The sequence below is a fragment of the Nomascus leucogenys genome, chromosome 8 (assembly GCF_006542625.1).
Source record: "Nomascus leucogenys isolate Asia chromosome 8, Asia_NLE_v1, whole genome shotgun sequence".
Classification (NCBI taxonomy): Eukaryota; Metazoa; Chordata; class Mammalia; order Primates; family Hylobatidae; genus Nomascus; species Nomascus leucogenys.
Window position 1 is genome coordinate 1,061,561 of NC_044388.1, and position 20,464 is coordinate 1,082,024.

The window sequence follows — 20,464 nt, forward strand, 5'->3', positions numbered from 1 at the left end:
TGATCACTATGCATTATATGTATTGAAACATCACTATATAGCCCATGAATGTGTACAATTATTATTTGTCAATTTAAAAATGATTTTTTGTTTTTTGAGACAGTCTTGCTCTGTCACCCAGGCTGGAGTGCAATGGCACAATCTTGGCTCACTGCAACCTCCACCTCCCTGGTTCAAGCAGTTCTCTCTGCCTCAGCCTCTCAAGTAGCTGGGATTACAGATGCCCACTACCATGCCTGGCTAATGTTTGTATTTTTTAGTAGAGACGGGGTGTCGCCATGTTGGCCAGGCTGGTCTTGAACTCTTGACTTCGGGTGATCCGCCCACCTTGGCCTCCCAAAGTGTTGGGATAACAGGTGTAAGCCACCACACCTGGCCTAAAAATATTTTTTTTTTTTTTTTGAGATGAAGTCTTGCTTTGTCACCCAGGCTGGAGTGCAGTGGCTCGATCTCGGCTCACTGCAACCTCCATCTCCCGGGTTCAAGCAATTCTCCTGCTTCAGCCTCCTGAGTAGCTGGGATTACAGGTGTGTGCCACCACAGCCGGCTAATTAGTAGAGATGAGGTTTCATCATGTTGGTCAGGCTGGTCTCGAACTCCTGACGTCGTGATCCACCTGCCTTGGGCTCCCAAAGTGCTGGGATTACAGGTGTGAGCCACCGTGCCTGGCCAAATAATTTTTTTAATTGCCGTATTTTAAAAACTTTTTAAAGAGGAAAAAAGATGCTCAGAAGCAAAGTACTTAAATCAATTTTACTCTAATCAAATATTTTCATTGACAAAAAAGAAATTTAAGGTGTGGGCTGGGCACAGTGGCTCAAGCCTGTAATCCCAGCACTTTAGGAGGCCAAGGTGGGTGGATAACCTGAGGTCAGGAGTTTGAGAGCAGCATGGCCAACATGGTGAAACCCCATCTCTACTAAAGATACAAAAAAATTAGCTGGGCGTGGTGGCACGGGCCTGTAATCCCAGCTACTCAGGAGGCAGAGGCAGGAGGATCGCTTGAACCCTAGAGGCGGAGGTTGCAGTGAGCTGAGATGGTGCCACCGTGCTCCAGCCCTGTTACCACTTCACTCCAGCTTGGGCAACAGAACAAGACTCCATAAAAAAAACAAAAAACAAAAAACAAAAAACAAAGAAATTTAGGATGTGATACACAAAAATCTTGGTAGCTACACTGAGTAATATAAGAATCAATGCTTTCTTATTTAAAACTGAGTAGCCCTCAGAATTGTTCAATGATTACCATTTTGTTTCTCAGATATCCCAATGTCTGTGGGTATAATCGATCCTAGGGCTAATCCAACTCAACTAAATACAGTGGAGTTCCTGTGGGACCCTGCAAAGAGGACATCTGTGTTTATTCAGGTAAGGCGTTGCAGATAGGGTTCCAGTTTTGAAGAGCATCTCTTACTACCAGTTTATTTCTTAAAGGATAAAACATGTTAACTTTGAAATCTTTACAAGATTCTAGCCTGACTGTCAAGCCCAGGCTCTTTAACTTGTGCCTGACAGCATTGAGGAGTTTCTGAATTGCTCTTCTAATACCCCAGTTTATTTATTTGTGTCTCCCGAAATTGCTTGGTAATGGCTGCATAATATTTCATTCCTTGGTTTTACCATAATTTACATAACAATTATTTGGCATTTAGATTGGCATAATTTTTTGGGGGGGATAGGGTCTTGGCTTTGTCTCCCAATCTGGAGTGCAGTGGTGCAATCTCGGCTCACTACAACCTCCGCCTCCCAGTTCAAGCGATTCTCTTGCCTCAGCCTCACCAGTAGCTAGGACTAGAGGCGCATGTCACCATGCCTGGCTAATTTTTGTATTTTTGGTAGAGGTGGGGTTTCGCCATGCTGACCAGGCTGGTCTTGAACTCCTGACCTCAGGTGATCCGCCCACCTTGGCCTCCCAAAGTGCTGGGATTATAGGTGTGAGCCACCATGCCCGGCCTTGATTGGCCTGATTTTTTACTATTATCTGTGATGTTATTTTGAACATCTTTATACTTAAAATTTGATTTGCATATCTGATTATGTTATTTGGGTAGAGTCCTTGAAAATCCTTATTTGTAGTAATTATAATAACCACTAGTTTATTGAGTACTTCACATGAGATAGTCACTATGTTAAGTAAACACTTTATATATATGATTTTAAGACTTTCAGCTATAATCTTGTGGAGTAGTCAATCAGACAAGGTTCTTCTATTAAGATTCACCAGGCCGGGTGCCGTGGCTCACACCTGTAATCCCAGCACTTTGGGAGGCCGAGGCAGGCAGATCACCTGAGGTCAGGAGTTCGAGACCAACCTGGCCAACATGGCGAAAACTTGTCTCTACTAAAAATGCAAAAATTAGCAGGGCGTGATGGTGCGTGCCTGTAATCCCAGCTACTTGGGAGGCTGAGGCAGGAGAATTGCTTGAACCGGGGAGGTGGAGGTTGCAGTGAGCCGAGATTGTGCCATTGCATTCCAGCCTGGGCAACAAGAGTGAAACTTAGTCTCAAAAAAAAAAATTCACCAATCTTAGACTTCATGCAGTAGTCAAGCAAACCTTTTTCTCCACTATTGCTGTGAACTTTCATATTTACTATGTTCCCAGACTGGGTAGTGACTCCTCTTTCTAAAATCTTCCTTAAAATTGAGGAAACTTTGACTAACATAAATCATTTCTCTTTTGCTGGCTCTGTGTTCTTTGAAGCAGTTAATGAATTTAGTTCCTCACATTAGCTTTTGTTAGCATTAGATCTGTACTTTTGTTTGCATTTGTAAAGCATTTAAGTTTTTCTGTTTTCTCTATCAGATTGTAAGTTCTTCAAGATCAAAAAGAGGAAAAGTGTTTTTTGTAGGTATTCATAATGCCTGGTAAAGGTTTTGCTGTTAATAGTTGCTAAAAAAAATACTGCCAACTGGTTTGGCTAGCTAGCGGTACTGAAGCCTTGCTGTTGTATTCTTTTCAGGTGCACTGTATTAGTACAGAGTTCACTATGAGGAAACATGGTGGAGAAAAGGGGGTGCCATTCCGAGTACAAATAGATACCTTCAAGGAGAATGAAAACGGGGAGTATACTGAGCACTTACACTCGGCCAGCTGCCAGATCAAAGTTTTCAAGGTATTCCTGGGCAGTGTGCTGGCCCTTTGGATTCTTTTACCTCATCATTCTATTTTAACATTAGTTACCAAGTCAGAAAATCAACTTGTTTTATTTTTTTGAAACCTCACACACACACAAAAAAAAGTCTAAGCTAGAGTCATTGAAATAATTACCAAGATGCCTGGTAAAGAAATTTACATGGTCATAGGATAATAGGAACTTGGAAAAGAGGGCTAGAGGCAAGAACATGGATTCTCATTGAAAGCTCTTAAAGACTATTAAAGTTACAAGCTCTTGTAAAGCTCACAAAAATTGACTAGTTTTGGTTATTTTCATACTTGATCTTTTCTTATTTGGTCTTGTTTATTTATTTATTTTTGAGACTGGGTCTCATTTTGTCACCCGGGCTGGAGTGCAGTGGCGCAATCATAGTTCAACCTCCTGGGCTCAATCGATCTTCCTGCCTCAGCTTCCCCAGTAAGTGGGACTATAGGCATGTGCCACTACACCGGGCTAATTTTTGTATTTTTTGTAGAGAGGGGGTCTTGCTTGCCATGTTGCCCAGGCTGGCCTTGAACTCCCAGGCTTAAGTTATCTGCCCTCCTTGGCTTCCCAAAGTACTGGGATTACACGTGTGCACCCCTGTGCCCCAGCCAGGGTCCTGTTTATTTTTATCACATGAATAAATATGTTCTTACTGTAAGAGACTGAATAATACAGAACTATTCAGAGCAACAGTGAAATTCTCCCTTTACTACTCTTACACCGACCCCTCCACAACCTCTTCCCAGAGGAAACCACTGTCATAATTTCATAATTTCGTATGTGTTCTTCTAGTTCTCTTTTCTTTTTTTTTTTTGAGTCGGAGTTTCACTCTGTCACCCAGGCTGGAGTGCAGTGGTGCAGTCTCAACTCACTGCAACCTGCATCTCCTGGGTTCAAGCTGTTCTCATGCCTCAGCCTCCCCAGTACCTAGGACTACAGGCACACACCACCATGCCCAGCTAATTTTTTTTTTAGTAGAGACAGAGTTTCACCATGTTGGCCAGGCTGGTCTTGAACTCCTGACCTCAGGCAATCTACCTGCCTCGGCCTTCCAAAGTGCTGCGATTACACGCGTGAGCCACTGTGCCCAGCTCTTCTAGTTCCTTTCTATGCTTTTATACACACACATACATAGCTATATACATATTTTCTTTGACACATAAATGAGATTTTACTATTTGAAATGTTTTGAGGCTAGGCGCGGTGGCTCATACCTATAATCCCAGCACTTTGGGAGGCCGAGGTGGGTGGATCACAAGGTCAGGAGTTTGAGACCAGCCTGGCCAACATGGTGAAACCCCGTCTCTACTAAAGATAAAAAATCAGCTGGGTATGGTGGCGGGCGCCTGTAGTCCCAGCTACTAGGGAGGCTGAGGCAGGAGAATCATTTGAACCTGGGAGGCGGAGGTTGCAGTGAGCCGAGATCGCGCCACTGAATTCCAGCCTGGGTGACAGGGTGAGACTCCGTCTCGAAAAAAAAAAAAAAAAGAAATGTTTTGAGACTTGGTTTTTTTCAGTGAACTATGTGCTTTAGAGATCTTTCCGTGTCAGTAGCTATAGATCTGATTCTTTTCAACTCCAAACATAAACATTTAAATTTCCTATTCTCAAACTTAAAGTGATGTGTCTTGCCTTTACATCACTGCACATGCAATTTTGTTTCATACGTGAATATTTAAGTTTTTGGAAGCAATGTTTTGGGTTAAAAGGTGAGTACCTGAATTTAAAACAAAATATTTCTCATTTCAGCCCAAAGGTGCAGACAGAAAGCAAAAAACGGATAGGGAAAAAATGGAGAAACGAACACCTCATGAAAAGGAGAAATATCAACCTTCCTATGAGACAACCATACTCACAGAGGTAAAAAGATTTCTTTTGGTGACAATTTCAGTTCATAATTTTTAATCTTAAAATTTCATCACTTCCAAACTGGTGAGAATTTACTTCTCCTAAGTAATATTCTTTCTCTGTCTTGCTCTTTTTTTTTTTTTAAACCAGAGCACAAGTCTACTTTTATTTACTTTTCATTAGTTTAAATCCTTGAGGGACACAGTATCACACGGATCCTGTGTCCAGTGGCCTTAACAGGAAGATTGCTTTAGAATTTGGCACGAACCATGCCACTGTCTCTGTGTCCAAGTTATCTTTCCCCAAATTACTCTGGTTTTGTTTGGTTTGCTGCAGGAGCTACTGTGGTGTTCTTCGCTTTGTATACATAAGCACATCTCTTGCCCAAATAGAATTCAGTTTCATCTCGGGCATAAACCACCTTCAATTTTAAGAAGAGCTGTGTGCTGCCTTTGGTTCTGGAGAACCCACTTATAACCAACAAAAATGGCCCGGGACCACAGTTTTCTAGACATATTTCCTTTTAGAAGTCCTATTCTCAGCAGGCCTCCACAGGCTCCAAGATGGCGGAAAGAGAAGCAGTGTTCTCTATTGCTTATGGGAGTCTCTGAGGAGTTAAGATTTACTAATCAAGATGTGCTATTCAAGTAACAATGTTTTAGTCAAATCCTAGGGTCAAATGTGCTTGTTCATTATCTAACTTATCCTTTGTTTTTAGTGTTCTCCATGGCCCGAGATCACGTATGTCAATAACTCCCCATCACCTGGCTTCAACAGTTCCCATAGCAGTTTTTCTCTTGGGGAAGGGTAAGTCTGGGAAATAAAATTGGCCTGTGTTTGTCCAAAGTATATATTCTTTCATTACCTGTTCATAAACAAGATCTTTTTAAATCAATAAGTCCATCTATTTGGTTGTGCTTTGATGGATTTATATATTAACTGAGATTTGGAGTAGCTTCAAAAGAGATTGAAAGAGTTTTATATAGCCCCTTCTTCTCTTTGTGATCTCCCCTCTCCCTCCTCCTCTTCTTTTTTCCCCCCACTAGAAAGTAGCATTTATGGTCAATTTTTAGTGGTTCAGGGACTGATGATCTGGGCTTTTTGCCTCTCCCTATTACTGCACATCTTGTGGTTATTTCACTTCCTGATCGTACTTGCACCAGACAGTGGTCTTTGGGAAGTGGAAGCAATTGTACAAACACTAAAATTTGTTTTGTTACTTGTTAGGAATACTTCTAACACCTAATTATTATGAATCTTTGATAATTGAGGAAATAAGTTTGAAGATGATGGCTAAAATGAAGTTTTGGAATTATTTATGGGATACATTTAATCTTGCCTTATTATCTTTTACCATAAGAGATAATTGAAAGTTGGTACAGACGCCTACTCCAATTTTAAAAAGTAGCTGTATTATAGTCCGAGCATTTAACATGTATTTCACATAACTATATTGAAACTTGAAATAGTTAGGCTACCAAATGTGGGAGCATATTGTTTGGTTGCAATGTTTGTGTTTTCGGATTTATTTAGGCTCTATGTCTGACCTACTTTTTAAAGGATTTAATTAAGGTAGCTTAAATATTTAAAACGTAACAATTAAGAATAAAAGTAGGTATTTGTTGTAGAAGGAATACATATAACTAGGGCCCTAAGATAATTACTAAGTTCGAATACCAAATTTGAATTTTGCAGCTAAGGCTAAAAAAGGAAAAAGATCTTTTTTTAAAAGAAAAAAAAAATCTTAACATCCACATAGATGATACATTCTACTTATAGGTAATTCCAAATATGATATAGGGTTTAAGAGCTGTGTTTAAAAATTTTTCTCTTCTCTTTGTCATGTACTTCATACTAGTTAAACTTTTTCTTCCGTAAAAGTAGGCATTAGGGAAGAGGGACAATTCATAGACAAAGAACATATAAAGAAAAACAGGCTGGGCGCAGTGGCTCACACCTGCAGTCCCAGCACTTTGGGAGGCCGAGGTGGGCAGATGACGATGTCAGGAGTTTGAGACCAGCCTGGCCAACATGGTGAAACCCCATGTTTCTCTACTAAAAATAAAAAAATTAGCCAGGTGTGGCGGCGGGCGCCTGTAATCCCAGCTACTTGGGAGGCTGAGGCAGGAGAATCGCTTGAAACCAGAGGGCAGAGGTTGCAGTGAGCTGACATCATGCCACTGCACTCCAGCCTGGGCAAAGGAGTGAAACTCTGTCTCAAAAAAAAAGAAAAAGAAAAAGAAAAACTGGAGTGTGGAGATAACCCTTGGATCATAAATTAGGCAGCACTAATTTTTGAGGCTGCTTTAAAAATAATTTTTTTTGCCAGGCGTGGTGGCTCACGCCTGTAATTCCAGCACTTTCGGAGGTGGAGGCTGGCGGATCATGAGGTCAGGAGATCGAGACCATCCTGGCTAACACAGTGAAACCCTGTCTCTACTAAAAATACAAAAAAATTAGTCACGTGTAGTGGCGGGTGCTTGTAGTCCCAGCTACTCGGGAGGCTGAGGCAGGAGAATGGCATGAACCCGGGAGGCAGATCTTGCAGTGAGCCGAGATCGCGCCACTGCACTCCAGCCTGGGCGAGAGAGCGAGACTCCGTCTCAAAAATATTCTAAATGTGGGTGATGATATTGCATTGCGTACATTTTCTTCTAATATTTTTCTTGTATATGTGTGCATATTTATGTATTTCCTACAGTAGTAACGTATTGATAAAAATTTTTATCCTGATATTTTTCATTTTATTTTTAAATTTTTTTCTTGATAATTATTATTTCATAATTTTTCATCTTAGTAAATTTGTGGTTAAATTTTTTTTTTTTTTTTTTTTTTTTTGAGACGGAGTCTCACTCTGTTGCCCAGGCTGGAGTGCAGTGGCACGATCTCGGCTCACTGCAAGCTCTGCCTCCCAGGTTCACGCCATTCTCCTGCCTCAGCCTCCCAAGTAGCTGGGACTACAGGCGCCCGCCACCACGCCCGGCTAATTTTTTGTATTTTTTAGTAGAGACAGGGTTTCACCGTATTAGCCAGGATGGTCTCGATCTCCTGACCTTGTGTTCCACCCGCCTCAGCCTCCCAAAGTGCTAGGATTACAGGCGTCAGCCACTGCGCCCAGCCAGTTAAATATTTTTTATGCCACAATTTATCTCATCAGTCCCAATTTATTGAAATGTTGATATTTTCTTCAGTTTCCTCAATAATAAGAAAATGTTGCTAATGACATAGTTTTTCCCTCTCCCCATAAAGTCTTTAGGTTAAACTAATAGAAAATTAAAGTATTGGGTCAAAGAATAAGAATGTTTTATGAGAGAGCACAGATTTTTTTTTTTTAAATCTCTAGCGTAAGATTTATTGTGAAGATGAGGAATGAAATAATGAGCCCCAGCATGTGTCATGGACTCATCCTTTCATTTTAAATGTTTCTTTAGAAATGGTTCACCAAACCACCAGCCAGAGCCACCCCCTCCAGTCACAGATGTAAGTCTAAAGTTGCATGTCAGTTACTTGCAATGTCTGGTAATACTTTGATGACTGTCCAATTCAGTAGAAATGCCCAACTTTTAGGGAGTATTATTCATTCATTCATTAAACAAACATTTATTGAATTTTGACTATGAACCAGATACTGTGCTAGGGGCTAAAGATATGAAACAAGTAATGCAGGACCCTTCCATTTGAGCAGCTTACAGTCTAGTGGGGAAGAAAAGGATGGAACTCCTTGAGCATCTTGCATGGTTGGAGAAAGAGAAAACAACTTTCACAAACTAGGTCTGAGTATGGGGTTGTGTGGGTGTGTTTGGCTATGTGTTACCTAACGGGGTAACAGACAAATCTATTTGGTTACCTAAAAAATGCGCTCTCCCTTTCAGAACCTCTTACCAACAACCACACCTCAGGAAGCTCAGCAGTGGTTGCATCGAAATCGTTTTTCTACATTCACAAGGCTTTTCACAAACTTCTCAGGTTAAATTTTCTTTTTCTTTTGTTTTCCCTAGCATGAGATTTTCCCTTGCATTCTAGGACCTCCTGGTATCCATGGGAGAGTTGTGCGTATATATGTGTATGAGAGATCTTACTGCATTTTTCTGATGAAATGAATTTCACAGAACCCTTAAGACTTTCTCACTAGCTGCAGCTGTGCTGTGAAATACTTAAACAAACACCTTTTAGTTTAAATTCAATTTAATTTAAAAATGCTTATTTCAGGCCGGGCGCGGTGGCCCACGCTTGTAATCCCAGCACTTTGGGAGGCCTAGGCGGGCGGATCACGAGGTCAGGAGATCGAGACCACGGTGAAACCCCGTCTCTACTAAAAAAAATACAAAAAATTAGCCTGGCATGGTGGTGGGTGTCTGTAGTCCCAGCTACTCGGGAGGCTGAGGCAGGAGAATGGCGTGAACCCGGGAGGCGGAGCTTGCAGTGAGCCGAGATCGCAGCACTGCACTCCAGTCCGGGAGACAGAGCAAGACTCCGTCTCAAAAAAAAAAAAAAAAAAAAAAAAAAAATGCTTATTTCATACAACACTTTTTAAAATGTATATTTTGTAGAGTTTCATCAAGGGGGCATTTGCAGGTAGTCTGAAATTTTCCCCTTAATATCACTATAATTCATTTACACAATACACTTTAATTTAGCATTTTTTTTCTTTTTCTTTGAGATGGAGTCTCACTCTGTTACCCAGGCTGGAGCGCAGTTGCATGATCTCGGCTCACTGCAACCTCTGCCTCCCAGGTTCAAGCGATTCTCCTGCCTTAGCCTCCTGATTAGCTGGGATTATAGGCGCCTACCATCACACCCAGCTAATTTATGTATTTTTAGTAGAGACAGGGTTTCACCATATTGGCCAGGCTGGTCTCGAACTCCTGACCTCAAGTGATCCACCCTTCTTGGCCTCCCAAAGTGCTGGGATTACAGGTGTGAGCTGCAGCACCTGGCCTATTTGGCACTTTTTGATGTGGTAGGAATACACAAATGGATGAGGCATACTTCCTGATCAAATAGCCCATTAATCATCTGGTATCCAAAAAAAAAAAAAAAGCACTGAAACAAAACACAACTAATCAAATCAAAATAAAACTCTGAAAAAACGATAAATAGTTATGATGCTGTAGATAAGTGTTCTGATAGTGACAGTAAGATGTTCATGGGAGGATCTGGTGTTAGGGAACATGTGTGACACATGAGGTGAATCGAGGATTTTTTTATTTATTTATTTTTTTGAGATGGAGTCTCACTGTCACCCAGGCTGGAGTGCAGAAGCACAATCTTAGCTCACTGCAACCTCTACCTCCTGGGTTCAAGTGATTCTCCTGCCTCAGCCCCCGAGTAACTGGGATAACAGGCACCCACCATCACGCCTGGCTAATTTTTGTATTTTTAGTAGAGACAGGGTCTCACCATGTTGGCCAGGCTGGTCTTGAACTCCTGACCTCAAATGATCCACCCTCCTCGACGTCCCAAAGTGCCGGGATTACGGGCGTGAGTCACTGCTCCTGGCCCAGGATTTTTTTTTTTTAAGAGATGGAGTCTTGCTATGTTGCCCATGCCTAACAGTCTTGAACTCCTAACAGTTGATTGGCCTCTAGCAATCCTCCTACCTCAGCTTCTCGAGTAGCTGGGACTACAGGCATGTTGTGCCCAGCTTAGATAGTGGAAGGTTATTTCAGGCAGAAAGAACACCTTGCTCATTAGACATCATCAGTATGATGAAAGCATAGGGTTAAGTGGGGAGGTTAATTGGGGGGAATTGAGACGGGAGAGGAGGTAGGAGCCAGGTCATGAAGGGCCTTATATGCCATGAAGAAAATTATGGATTGTAACATTCTGGTAATGAGGTGTCCTTATAATAGAGCCCATTTTAATAGTCATTAAAAAAGAGAATCTTTGCCTTTATCATCCATTTTCTTATATTTATTCCAGGGGCAGATTTATTGAAATTAACTAGAGATGATGTGATCCAAATCTGTGGCCCTGCAGATGGAATCAGACTTTTTAATGCATTAAAAGGCCGGTATGTAATTAGCGTTAAAGTATTAGTGAGGTTGGGATTCCAAATGGATTTGGATTCAGGAATTCTTCACAATATTCTACACAGCTAAATACACCTTCTCAAAACATTTCTTTTAAATGTCAGCTATGTACCAAATAAAGATTTAAAAAAAATGTTTTCTTGCACTTCGTCCAAGGAATTCCCCATGATATTCCATTTTTCATTTCCAGGTGAATGAATTTTCCAATGAAAATTCATTATCCTTTTCATGAGCCAGGTACTATTGTAGGCTCTGGGAATATTAATATATTGGTGAGCAAAACAGGGTGCCCATTGTTAGGGAGTTTACTTTCTAATGGGGAGTAAGACAAATAAATATTGTGGATAGTGATAAGAGCTTTGAAGGAAAACAAAACAAATAAGCAAAAAACAAGGTGTTTTGATCTAGTTTACTGTGTTGGCATTTTTTAGTAAAAAGTATATCTTGAACCTGACCCATTAGACAGTGGCTTTTATATTTTGACTATTTCTAACTTTTACACCAAAGGCCACAAACTCAAATGACTATAGAGTACATACAGGTAATGTAAATGAATGGCAGTCAAGACTGGGATATAGTGAAGAATATATGCATCATGTAAGAAGAGCAGCTGATTGTTTTCATGTGAGAATGCGGGCCTAAGATTGCTAGATCTGAGTCTTCAGGAAAAGCCAAAAGTTCAGAGGTTTATATGATGTCTCATATTGGAACTAATTCCACTTAAGGAAAAAAAAACCCTACTACTGGGGAACTAATAAAACATAGCAAATTAATTGCATTTGGCCAATGAGCTTGCAATTTTCATCTGCTCTATATGATTAATGTAGAAACACAATTTCTCCCTTTTTATTGTGCTTACCATAAAGAATGTAAGACTAATTAGCCTTTTTCCTCCCCTTAGGATGGTGCGTCCAAGGTTAACCATTTATGTTTGTCAGGAATCACTGCAGTTGAGGGAGCAGCAACAACAGCAGCAGCAACAGCAGCAGAAGCATGAGGATGGAGACTCAAATGGTACTTTCTTCGGTAGGTTGTTCTGGACACACCAGGACAGATATGAAGAAAGGTGAAGAGATAACTTATGGGCATGTGTGATGGGAAACTATCAAACAGATTTAGTATTTGCTAGAAGTAACAATAATCACTAGCATTTAAGTTCCTAATACATGGTAGGTGCTATTCTTTTTTTTTTTTTGAGACAGAGGCTCACTCAGTTACCCAGGCTGAAGTACAGTGGCGCAATCATGACTCATTTGCAGCCTTGACCACCTGGGCTCAAGTGAATCTCTCCCCTCAGCCTCCCGAGTAGCTAGAACTATAGGTGTGCACCCCACGTTTGCCTAATTGTTTTATTTATTGTAGAGATGGGATCTCCCTATGTTGCCCAGGCTGGTCTTGAACTCCTGGGCTCAAGCGATCTCCCTGCCTCAGCCTCCCAAATTGCTGGGACTATAGGTGTAAACCACCACGCCCAGCCAGGTGCTATTCTTAACACTTTTTATATGCTTTAATATTTACAACTAATATCTCCTCTTTGCGGAGGATTTTACTGTTATCTCCAGTATTTATGCGAGAAAAATGAGGCCTAGGGATGTTAAATAACTTGCACTAGGTCACACAGCTGCAAGTGGTTGAGCCAGGATTTGAACAGGCAGTGTGATTTCTCAGTCCTTCAGAGAAGTGGGCATTCCTAGTGATCAAGTTACCTGTAAGAGTGGACAAGCTTTGTACTGACTGCTATTGCTCTCTCCCTTTTGCAGTTTACCATGCTATCTATCTAGAAGAACTGACAGCTGTTGAATTGACAGAAAAAATTGCTCAGCTTTTCAGCATTTCCCCTTGCCAGATCAGCCAGATTTATAAGCAGGGGCCAACAGGAATTCATGTGCTCATCAGTGATGAGGTAGATTTTTCAGTACAGTTGAATTACCAGATGATGATTAATTTGTCAGTGCATGGAGCAAGAGCAGTTCTCCTGGGGCAGAGTGTTCTGTTTTCTAGATCAGAGGGTTTCATACTTTTTTGCTTGCTTTCCTCCTAATTTTTTTTTTTTTTTTTTTGAAACAGTCTCTGTTGCCCAGGCCAGAGTGCAGTGGCCCAATCTCAGCTCACTGCAACCTCCTCCTCCTGGGTTCAAGTGATTCTCCTGCCTCAGGCTCCCGAATAGTGGGAATTACAGGCGTTCACCACCACGCCTGGCTAATTTTTGTATTTTTAGTAGAGATGGGGTTTTGCCATGTTGGCCAGGCTGGTCTCAAACTCCTGGCCTCAAGTGATCCACCCACCTTGGCCTCCCAAAGTGCTGGGATTACAGATGTGAGCCACTGCACCTGGTCCTAAAATATTTTAAAAACCACATATTCCCATGCACATTTTTAGGTTGACTTAAAATGTTTTGTTAAAGTTTAAATAGTTGTAAAAGATGTCACTTCTGGGCATATATAATGACATTTTTAAGTGAAATGGTTACATCATTATTCTAATTGCATCCCATGTAACCTTAATACAAAAATGTTTTAATACCACCACCATCCATTAAAAAAAAACCACGATTGTGCTTTTCTTTAACAGTTAGAATTCTTATACTATTCCTCTGTTTCCTTGAACTCTTATTTTCATTTACTTCCCCCATTGAATTTTATCTTACTGTAACTTTTTTTTTTGAGATGGAGTCTCACTCTGTCACCCAGGCTGTTGTACGGTGGTGTGATCTCTGCTCACTGCAACCTCCGCCTCCTGGGTTCAAGCCTTTCTCCTGCGTCAGCCTCCCAAGTAGGTGGTATTACAGGCGCCCACCACCATGCCCGGCTAATTTTTGTATTTTTAGTAGAGGCTGGGTTTCACCATTTGGCCAGTCTGGTCTCGAACTCCTGGCCTCAAATGATCAACCCGCCTCAGCCTCCCAAAGTGCTGGGATTACAGATGTGAACCACCACGCCTGGCCATCTTACTGTAACATATTTTTATGCACAAACATCTTTCATTGATTATCCTACTATATTTGTTTGAAACAAAGTTTTTAAATAAAAATTTAAAAATTATTTTGAATGGAATTATCATAATTATATAATTGATTAAAATAATGTAAATATGCCACATGTTTTAGTAAGTAATTATTAAAGATTAAGAAGGCTGGCCAGGTGCAATGGCTCATGCCTGTAATCCCAGCACTTTGGGAGGCTGAGACAGGTGGATCACGAGGTCAGAAGTTCAAGACCAGCCTGGCCAAGATGGTGAAACCCCCATCTCTACTAAAAATACAAAAATTAGCTGGGCATGATGGCAGGTGCCTATAATCCCAGCTACTTGGGAGGCTGAGGCAGAGAATTGCTTGAACCCGAGAGGCAGAGGTTGCAGTGAGCCGAGATTGCGCCACCACACTCCAGCCTAGGCGACAGAGCGAGACTCCATCCAAAAAAAAAAAAGAAGGCCAGGCGCAGTGGCTCACACCTGTAATCCCAGCACTTTGGGAGGCCGAGGCAGGCAGGCGGATCACCTGAGGTCGGGAGTTTGAGACCAGCCTGGCCAACATGGAGAAACCCTGTCTCTACTAAAAATACAAAATTAGCCAGGTGTGGTGGCACGTGCCTGTAATCTCACCTACCCAGGAGGCTGAGGCAGGAGAATCCCTTGAACCCAGGAGGTGGAGGTTGTGGTGAGCCGAGATGGGGGCATTGCACTCCAGCCTGGGCAACAAGAGCAAAACTCCGTCTCAGAAAAAAAAAAAAAAATTAAGAAAAAAATTATTATAGGTATATCTATGAATGAGTTCGATGAAATTGTTTCATTCCCTATCCGTACCCTTGCACATAATTATTTCCTTTGTAGATGAATACTGCCTATTGGTTGCTAGAATGACATAGTATTTCAGCATCAATTCCATTCTGTTTTTTTCTCTAGATATAAATGCTGAGGGACTTGATTCCCATAAATTGATAGGAATGGATGGAATTTTGTAATGACAATGTCATTAGATTATACTTCAGAATTATATGCCAGAAATTACATAGTGATATTATCAAAAAATCATTTTGAATCCTCTATCTTATGACAATTTGTGATTAGGTTACTCTTTAATTCTGGTGAAAGGAAAGCGTTAGAAACCATGTGGCTCATAAAAGGGTCTGTTGCCCAGTTATTAGAGTTCACCTTTGCCGTTCCACTTTGCCACCTGAAGCTTTCACATCATGGGCCACCTTATTAGGATCCTGGGAGGGTGAAACTCATGCCTTTATCTTGTAAAATGGGAGAAGGGAGTTTGAGAAGGGAAAGTGGGGAAGGAGAATTAAAGAGGTTTTAGGAAAGAGCACATATGGGAGTTGAAGACACGGAAATCAGTTCTCCTGTATGCACATATTAGTGTCCGTGTGCTCCTTGGAGAGTCTTGGGGTTAACCCAGGGAAATGCATACCAGGCTTTAAGACAACTCTTCTAATCTGCTTAGTTTTTTAATATTTAAAAACCAAATGGGAGGGGAGGAAAAAACTTTTATGATCCTAGATATTCAAGAAATGCATTATTTGTGACCTGTAAAGCCTCCCATCTAAATCTCTCTGGATGTGGGGTAGTCCTTAGGGACACAGGAATATAAAGGGGTTATTTTTCATTTAAATAATCACAAATTTTCTTGCTTTTTTCAGATGATACAGAACTTTCAGGAAGAAGCATGTTTTATTCTGGACACAATGAAAGGTAATAGTAAGACAAACATCTTTCTCTAAGCAGTTTAACAGCTTTACTACTACTAGGCAAAGTACTTACTTCTTTGAGGAGAGATAGGAAAAGTAACCATATTTGGGTAAAGAAAGTGACAATATTAGAGATTGTTCCTTTTTTTAAGTCGGTTTTTTTTTTTTTGGAGACAGAGTCTCGATCTGTTGCCCAGGCTGGAATGCAGTGGCACGATCTCGGCTCACTGCAAACTTCGCCTCCCGAGTTCAAGTGATTCTCCTCCCTCAGCCTCCCAAGTAGATGGGATTACACACACGTGCCACCATGTCCAGCTAATTTTTGTATTTTTAGTAGAGACGGGTTTCACCTTGTTGGCCAGGCTGGTCTCGAACTCCTGACCTCAAGTGATCCACCCACCTCGGCCTCCCAAAGTGCTGGGATTACGGACATGAGCCACCGTGCCCGCCCCGGCTTTTTACCATTCTCTTCCATCTTCCATTACAGATGAGGAAATTGAGGCATGTTGTTTTTATAATGCATTTTTTTTTTTTGAGACAGAATTTCGCTCTTGTTGCCCAAGCTGGAGTCCAGTGGCGTGATCTCAGCTCACTGCAACCTCCACCTCCCTTTTTTCCCCTTCTCATGAGAATCTTACTATACTTTGTTTCTCCTGCTGTGTTTTAGAGGTGACTAAAGGTGATTCTCTCTCTCTCGCTCTCTTTTTTTAACAGCAGAAACCAATGATAGCTATCATATCATACTGAAGTAGGAGTGCGGCGTTTCATGCCTAGTGGCTGCTGCTTCCTTCACCTCTGAAAATGGCCCTCTTGAAGGGGGATATGAATGGAGATTTGAAGGTCTGCAAGAACCTGACTCATCTGACTGTGTGTGGAGGAGTCCAGGCCATGGAGGCAGAATCCTGGCCCTCTGTGTTAGCCCAAGCTCTTGTGGCACACACAGATTACTGCCCAACATGCAGTTCTGCAGCTGTTTTAGTTAAAATTTCTGGACCTTGTTGTTGTTGAATATTAGTAGAAACTCTACATAATTTAGAGTGTGTGTAGGGCATAATGATGATGGGAATTGTGTGATGTTTAACAGGAAGATCTTAAACTTTGTGATATGGAGCCCTGTAATTTTTTTCTTACATAAAAATGGGTATCTATATTCATAAGACTAGATCTTCAATCTCTTTGTACTGGTCTCAAATGTACTGGTATCTCTGCTTTTTGCCACAGTTTGTCCCTGAAAACTTTATCAGTGAGGAGAAATACAGAGACAGAATTTTCCTTTTGGTTCCCCTGTAATACCATGACTAATAGTATTTTCAGCTAACATTTATTGACCAGGCAGTGTGATAAATTTTTTGAATGACCATCTTGTTTAACCCCCTAATCACACTATCTGAAGTAGGTGCTATAGTGACCCCCAACCGAAGATGAGGAAATGGAGACACACAGTGGCTAAGTAGCTTGCTAGGTGCCAGGAGCTGGCAGGCAGTGATGCTGAAATCCAAACCAGGCAATCTGGCCCTCCTTATTCACCCTCTCATACCACCAGTGCCACCCATTATAACCTGTGTTCACTTCGCGTATTACTGTGGCCCTTCTGTGGCTACGACATAACACTGAGTATGAACTGAGGAATTAACCACTGAAAGAGACAAAGCACACCTAAATAATGATGAGCAAATCAAGACCTACAAAAAATGAACACATAGATGCTTTTTAAGTGTCATTAGTTACTGGAATCAAAGAATTTGAGGTGGTGGCAACTGGGGATTATCTGTAACTCCCCAAATTTACTGTTCTTGAATGACATTCTCAAACTATTAATGAGTTAGTCTCATCCCTGCTTTCTGTTTCCTCTCTCTGCATCTTCTCTTGGTATAGGAAGTTATTTTACTCATGCTGTGTTTTTTAATATAAGCTTTACAAAAGAAGATGCATTCCCTTCCTGTTCACACTCTTACCATGTTTTTGTTCTTCCTTAAGAATGTGTGTGTGTGTGTGTGTGTGTAAGTGTAACATCATGGGTTTTCTTTCTTCACTTGTAAAGTTTTATCTAGAAATACTTTTACAGGTTATGTTGAGGTACACAAAGATAATGTTCTAAGATTGTGTATTGGATTTGGATGTGTGTCTGTGTGTGTGTGTGTGTGTTTAAAGCATTTGATAAGGTTTAAATGTTTTTTATACAGAGATTTTTGTTCATTAAACTCAATCTGCATCATGGTCTAATTTCTCTTGGTTTGAAACAAATTGAAAACTTTGAAACCAGAAAATTAAGTCAATGACTTGTTTAAAACTGACCTGAGCAACTTGTTATATTACACCAAAATGCTTTTTAGTGAATGATTACCAGATGTCTCCATTTTGAGGAGGAGACATTTCTGGTTGTCTTATATTCCTAGTACTGGTTCTTAACTTCAGTTCTTTCCTCAGCAGGCTGCTATTGGTTTGGATTTTTTTTTTTTTTTTTTTTTTAATGTCTAGGTGTTTGGGTAGGAAAGTTGGACTAGATGCTTTTTTTTTTTTTTTTTTTTTTTTTTTTTGAGACGGAGTCTTGCTCTGTCCCCCAGGGTGGAGTGCAGTGGCACGATCTCGGCTTACTGCAAGCTCCGCCTCCCAGGTTCAAGCCATTCTCCTGCCTCAGCCTCCCAAGTAGCTGGGACTACAGGCGCCCGCCAACACGCCCGGCTAATTTTTTGTATTTTTAGTAGAGACGGGGTTTCACCGTGTTAGCCTGGATGGTCTCGATCTCCTGACCTCGTGATCCGCCCGCCTCGGCCTCCCAAAGTGCTGGGATTACAGGCTTGAGCCACCGCGCTCGGCTTTTTTTTTTTTTTTTTTTAATATAGAAATGAGTCTGGGCACGTGGCTCACACCTGTAATCCCAACAATTTGGGAGGCTGAGGCAAGCAGATCACTTGAGGCCAGGAGATTGAGACCAGCCTGGCCAACATGGTGAAACCCCATCTCTACTAAAAATACAAAATTAACTGGGCGTGGTGGCACACACCTGTAATCCCAGCTACTTGAGAGTCTAAGACATGAGAATTGCTTAAACTTGGGAGGCGGGGTTGCAATGAACTGAGATCAGGCTGCTGCATTCCAGCCTGGGTGACAGAGCAAGACTGTCTCAAAAAAAATTTTTTTTAATAAAATATAGAAATGAGGTCTCACTATGTTGCCCGCCAGGCTGGTCTTGAACTCCTGGGCTCAAGTGATCCTCCTATCTCATCTTCCAAAGTGCTGGGAGTGCAGGTGTGAGCCACCGTGCCTGGCCAAGACTAGGTGACTTTAGGCCGCGTGCAGTGGCTCACGCTTGTAATCCCAGCACTTTGGGAGGCCGAGGCGGGCGGATCACGAGGTCAGGAGATCGAGACCACCGTGAAACCCCGTCTCAACTAAAAATACAAAAAAATTAGCCGGGCGTGGTGGCGGGTGCCTGTAGTCCCAGCTACTCGGAGAGGCTGAGGCAGGAGGATGGCGTGAACCCGGGAGGGGGAGCTTGCAGTGAGCCGAGATTGCGCCACTGCACTCCAGCCTGGGCGACAGAGCGAGACTCTGTCTCAAAAAAAAAAAAAAAAAAAAAGACTAGGTGACTTTTTTGTTTTGAGACGGAGTCTCACTCTGTTGCCCAGGCTGGAGTTAAATGGCCTGATCTCGGCTCACTGCAACCTCCGCCTCCCAGGTTCAAGCGATTCTCCTGCCTCAGCCTCCTGAGTAGCTGGGACTACAGGCACAGACCACCATGCCGTGCTAACTTTTCTATTTTTAGTAGAGATGGAGTTTTACTTTTTTTTTTTTTTTTTTTTTTTTTTTTTTGAGACGGAGTCTCGCTCTGTCGCCCAGGCAGGAGTGCAGTGGCGCAATCTCGGCTCACTGCAAGCTCCGCCTCCCGGGTTCACGCCATTCTCCTGCCTCAGCCTCTCCGAGTAGCTGGGACTACAGGCGCCCGCCACCGCGCCCGGCTAATTTTTTTTTTGTATTTTTAGTAGAGACGGGGTTTCACCGTGGTCTCGATCTCCTGACCTCGTGATCCGCCCGCCTCGGCCTCCCAAAGTGCTGGGATTACAAGCGTGAGCCACCGCGCCCGGCCGAGATGGAGTTTTACTATGTTGGCCAGGCTGGTCTTGAACTCCTGACCTCGTGATCCACCCACCTTGGCCTCCCAAAGTGCTGGGATTACAGGCGTGAGCCACCATACCTGGCCCAAGGCTAGGTGACTTTTAAGCTTTCTTCCAAATCTGTGCATTTGTGACTCTTACTGCAAATGATGCATAAAATTATATATATAGATGAGGCACAGTGGCTCATGCCTGTAAGCCCAGCACTTCAGGAGGCCAAAATGGGAGGATCACTTTAGGCCAGGTCAGGAGTTTAAGACCAGCCTGGGCAACAAAGTGAGACCGCCCCCCCATCTCTACAAAAAGTTAAAATAATTAGCCAGGCATGGCAGTGATTACTTGAGCCCAGGGTTGGAGGCTGCAGTGAGCTGTGATCATGCCACTGCACTGTGTCCTAAGTGACGAAGTGAGACCCCCATCTCAAAGAAAACAAAACAAGAATTATATCTCCCTCTGTCACCCAGGCTGGAGTGCAGTGCCACAGTCATAGCTCACTGCAGCCTCAAACTCCCAGGCTCAAGTGATCCTCCTGCCTCAGCCTCCCAAGTAGCTAGGACTACAGGCACACACCACGAAGCCCTGCTAATGTTTTTTTGTAGAGACAGGATCTTACCATGTTGCCAAAGCTGGTCTTGAACTC

General features: G+C 42.1%; 1 protein-coding gene across 3 annotated transcripts in view; it reads left to right on the forward strand.

Annotated features, from left to right (window-relative positions):
* The window catches only part of TFCP2 (transcription factor CP2), a 77,860-nt gene extending 59,934 nt beyond the window's left edge, over positions 1 to 17,926 (forward strand). For 2 of the 3 annotated variants that reach the window (XM_003252135.4, XM_030816542.1), the window contains exons 5-15: positions 1,262 to 1,368; positions 2,962 to 3,114; positions 4,891 to 5,001; positions 5,708 to 5,796; positions 8,421 to 8,469; positions 8,862 to 8,955; positions 10,912 to 11,002; positions 11,923 to 12,047; positions 12,782 to 12,924; positions 15,662 to 15,713; positions 16,424 to 17,926. In XM_003252135.4, coding sequence (XP_003252183.1) covers positions 1,262 to 1,368; positions 2,962 to 3,114; positions 4,891 to 5,001; positions 5,708 to 5,796; positions 8,421 to 8,469; positions 8,862 to 8,955; positions 10,912 to 11,002; positions 11,923 to 12,047; positions 12,782 to 12,924; positions 15,662 to 15,713; positions 16,424 to 16,461 — 1,052 coding nt within the window. In that variant the 3' untranslated portion in view covers positions 16,462 to 17,926. The remainder of the gene's footprint in view (positions 1 to 1,261; positions 1,369 to 2,961; positions 3,115 to 4,890; positions 5,002 to 5,707; positions 5,797 to 8,420; positions 8,470 to 8,861; positions 8,956 to 10,911; positions 11,003 to 11,922; positions 12,048 to 12,781; positions 12,925 to 15,661; positions 15,714 to 16,423) is intronic. The other variant, XM_012508397.2, reaches the window with a different exon arrangement.
* The last annotated feature ends 2,538 nt before the right edge of the window (positions 17,927 to 20,464 follow it).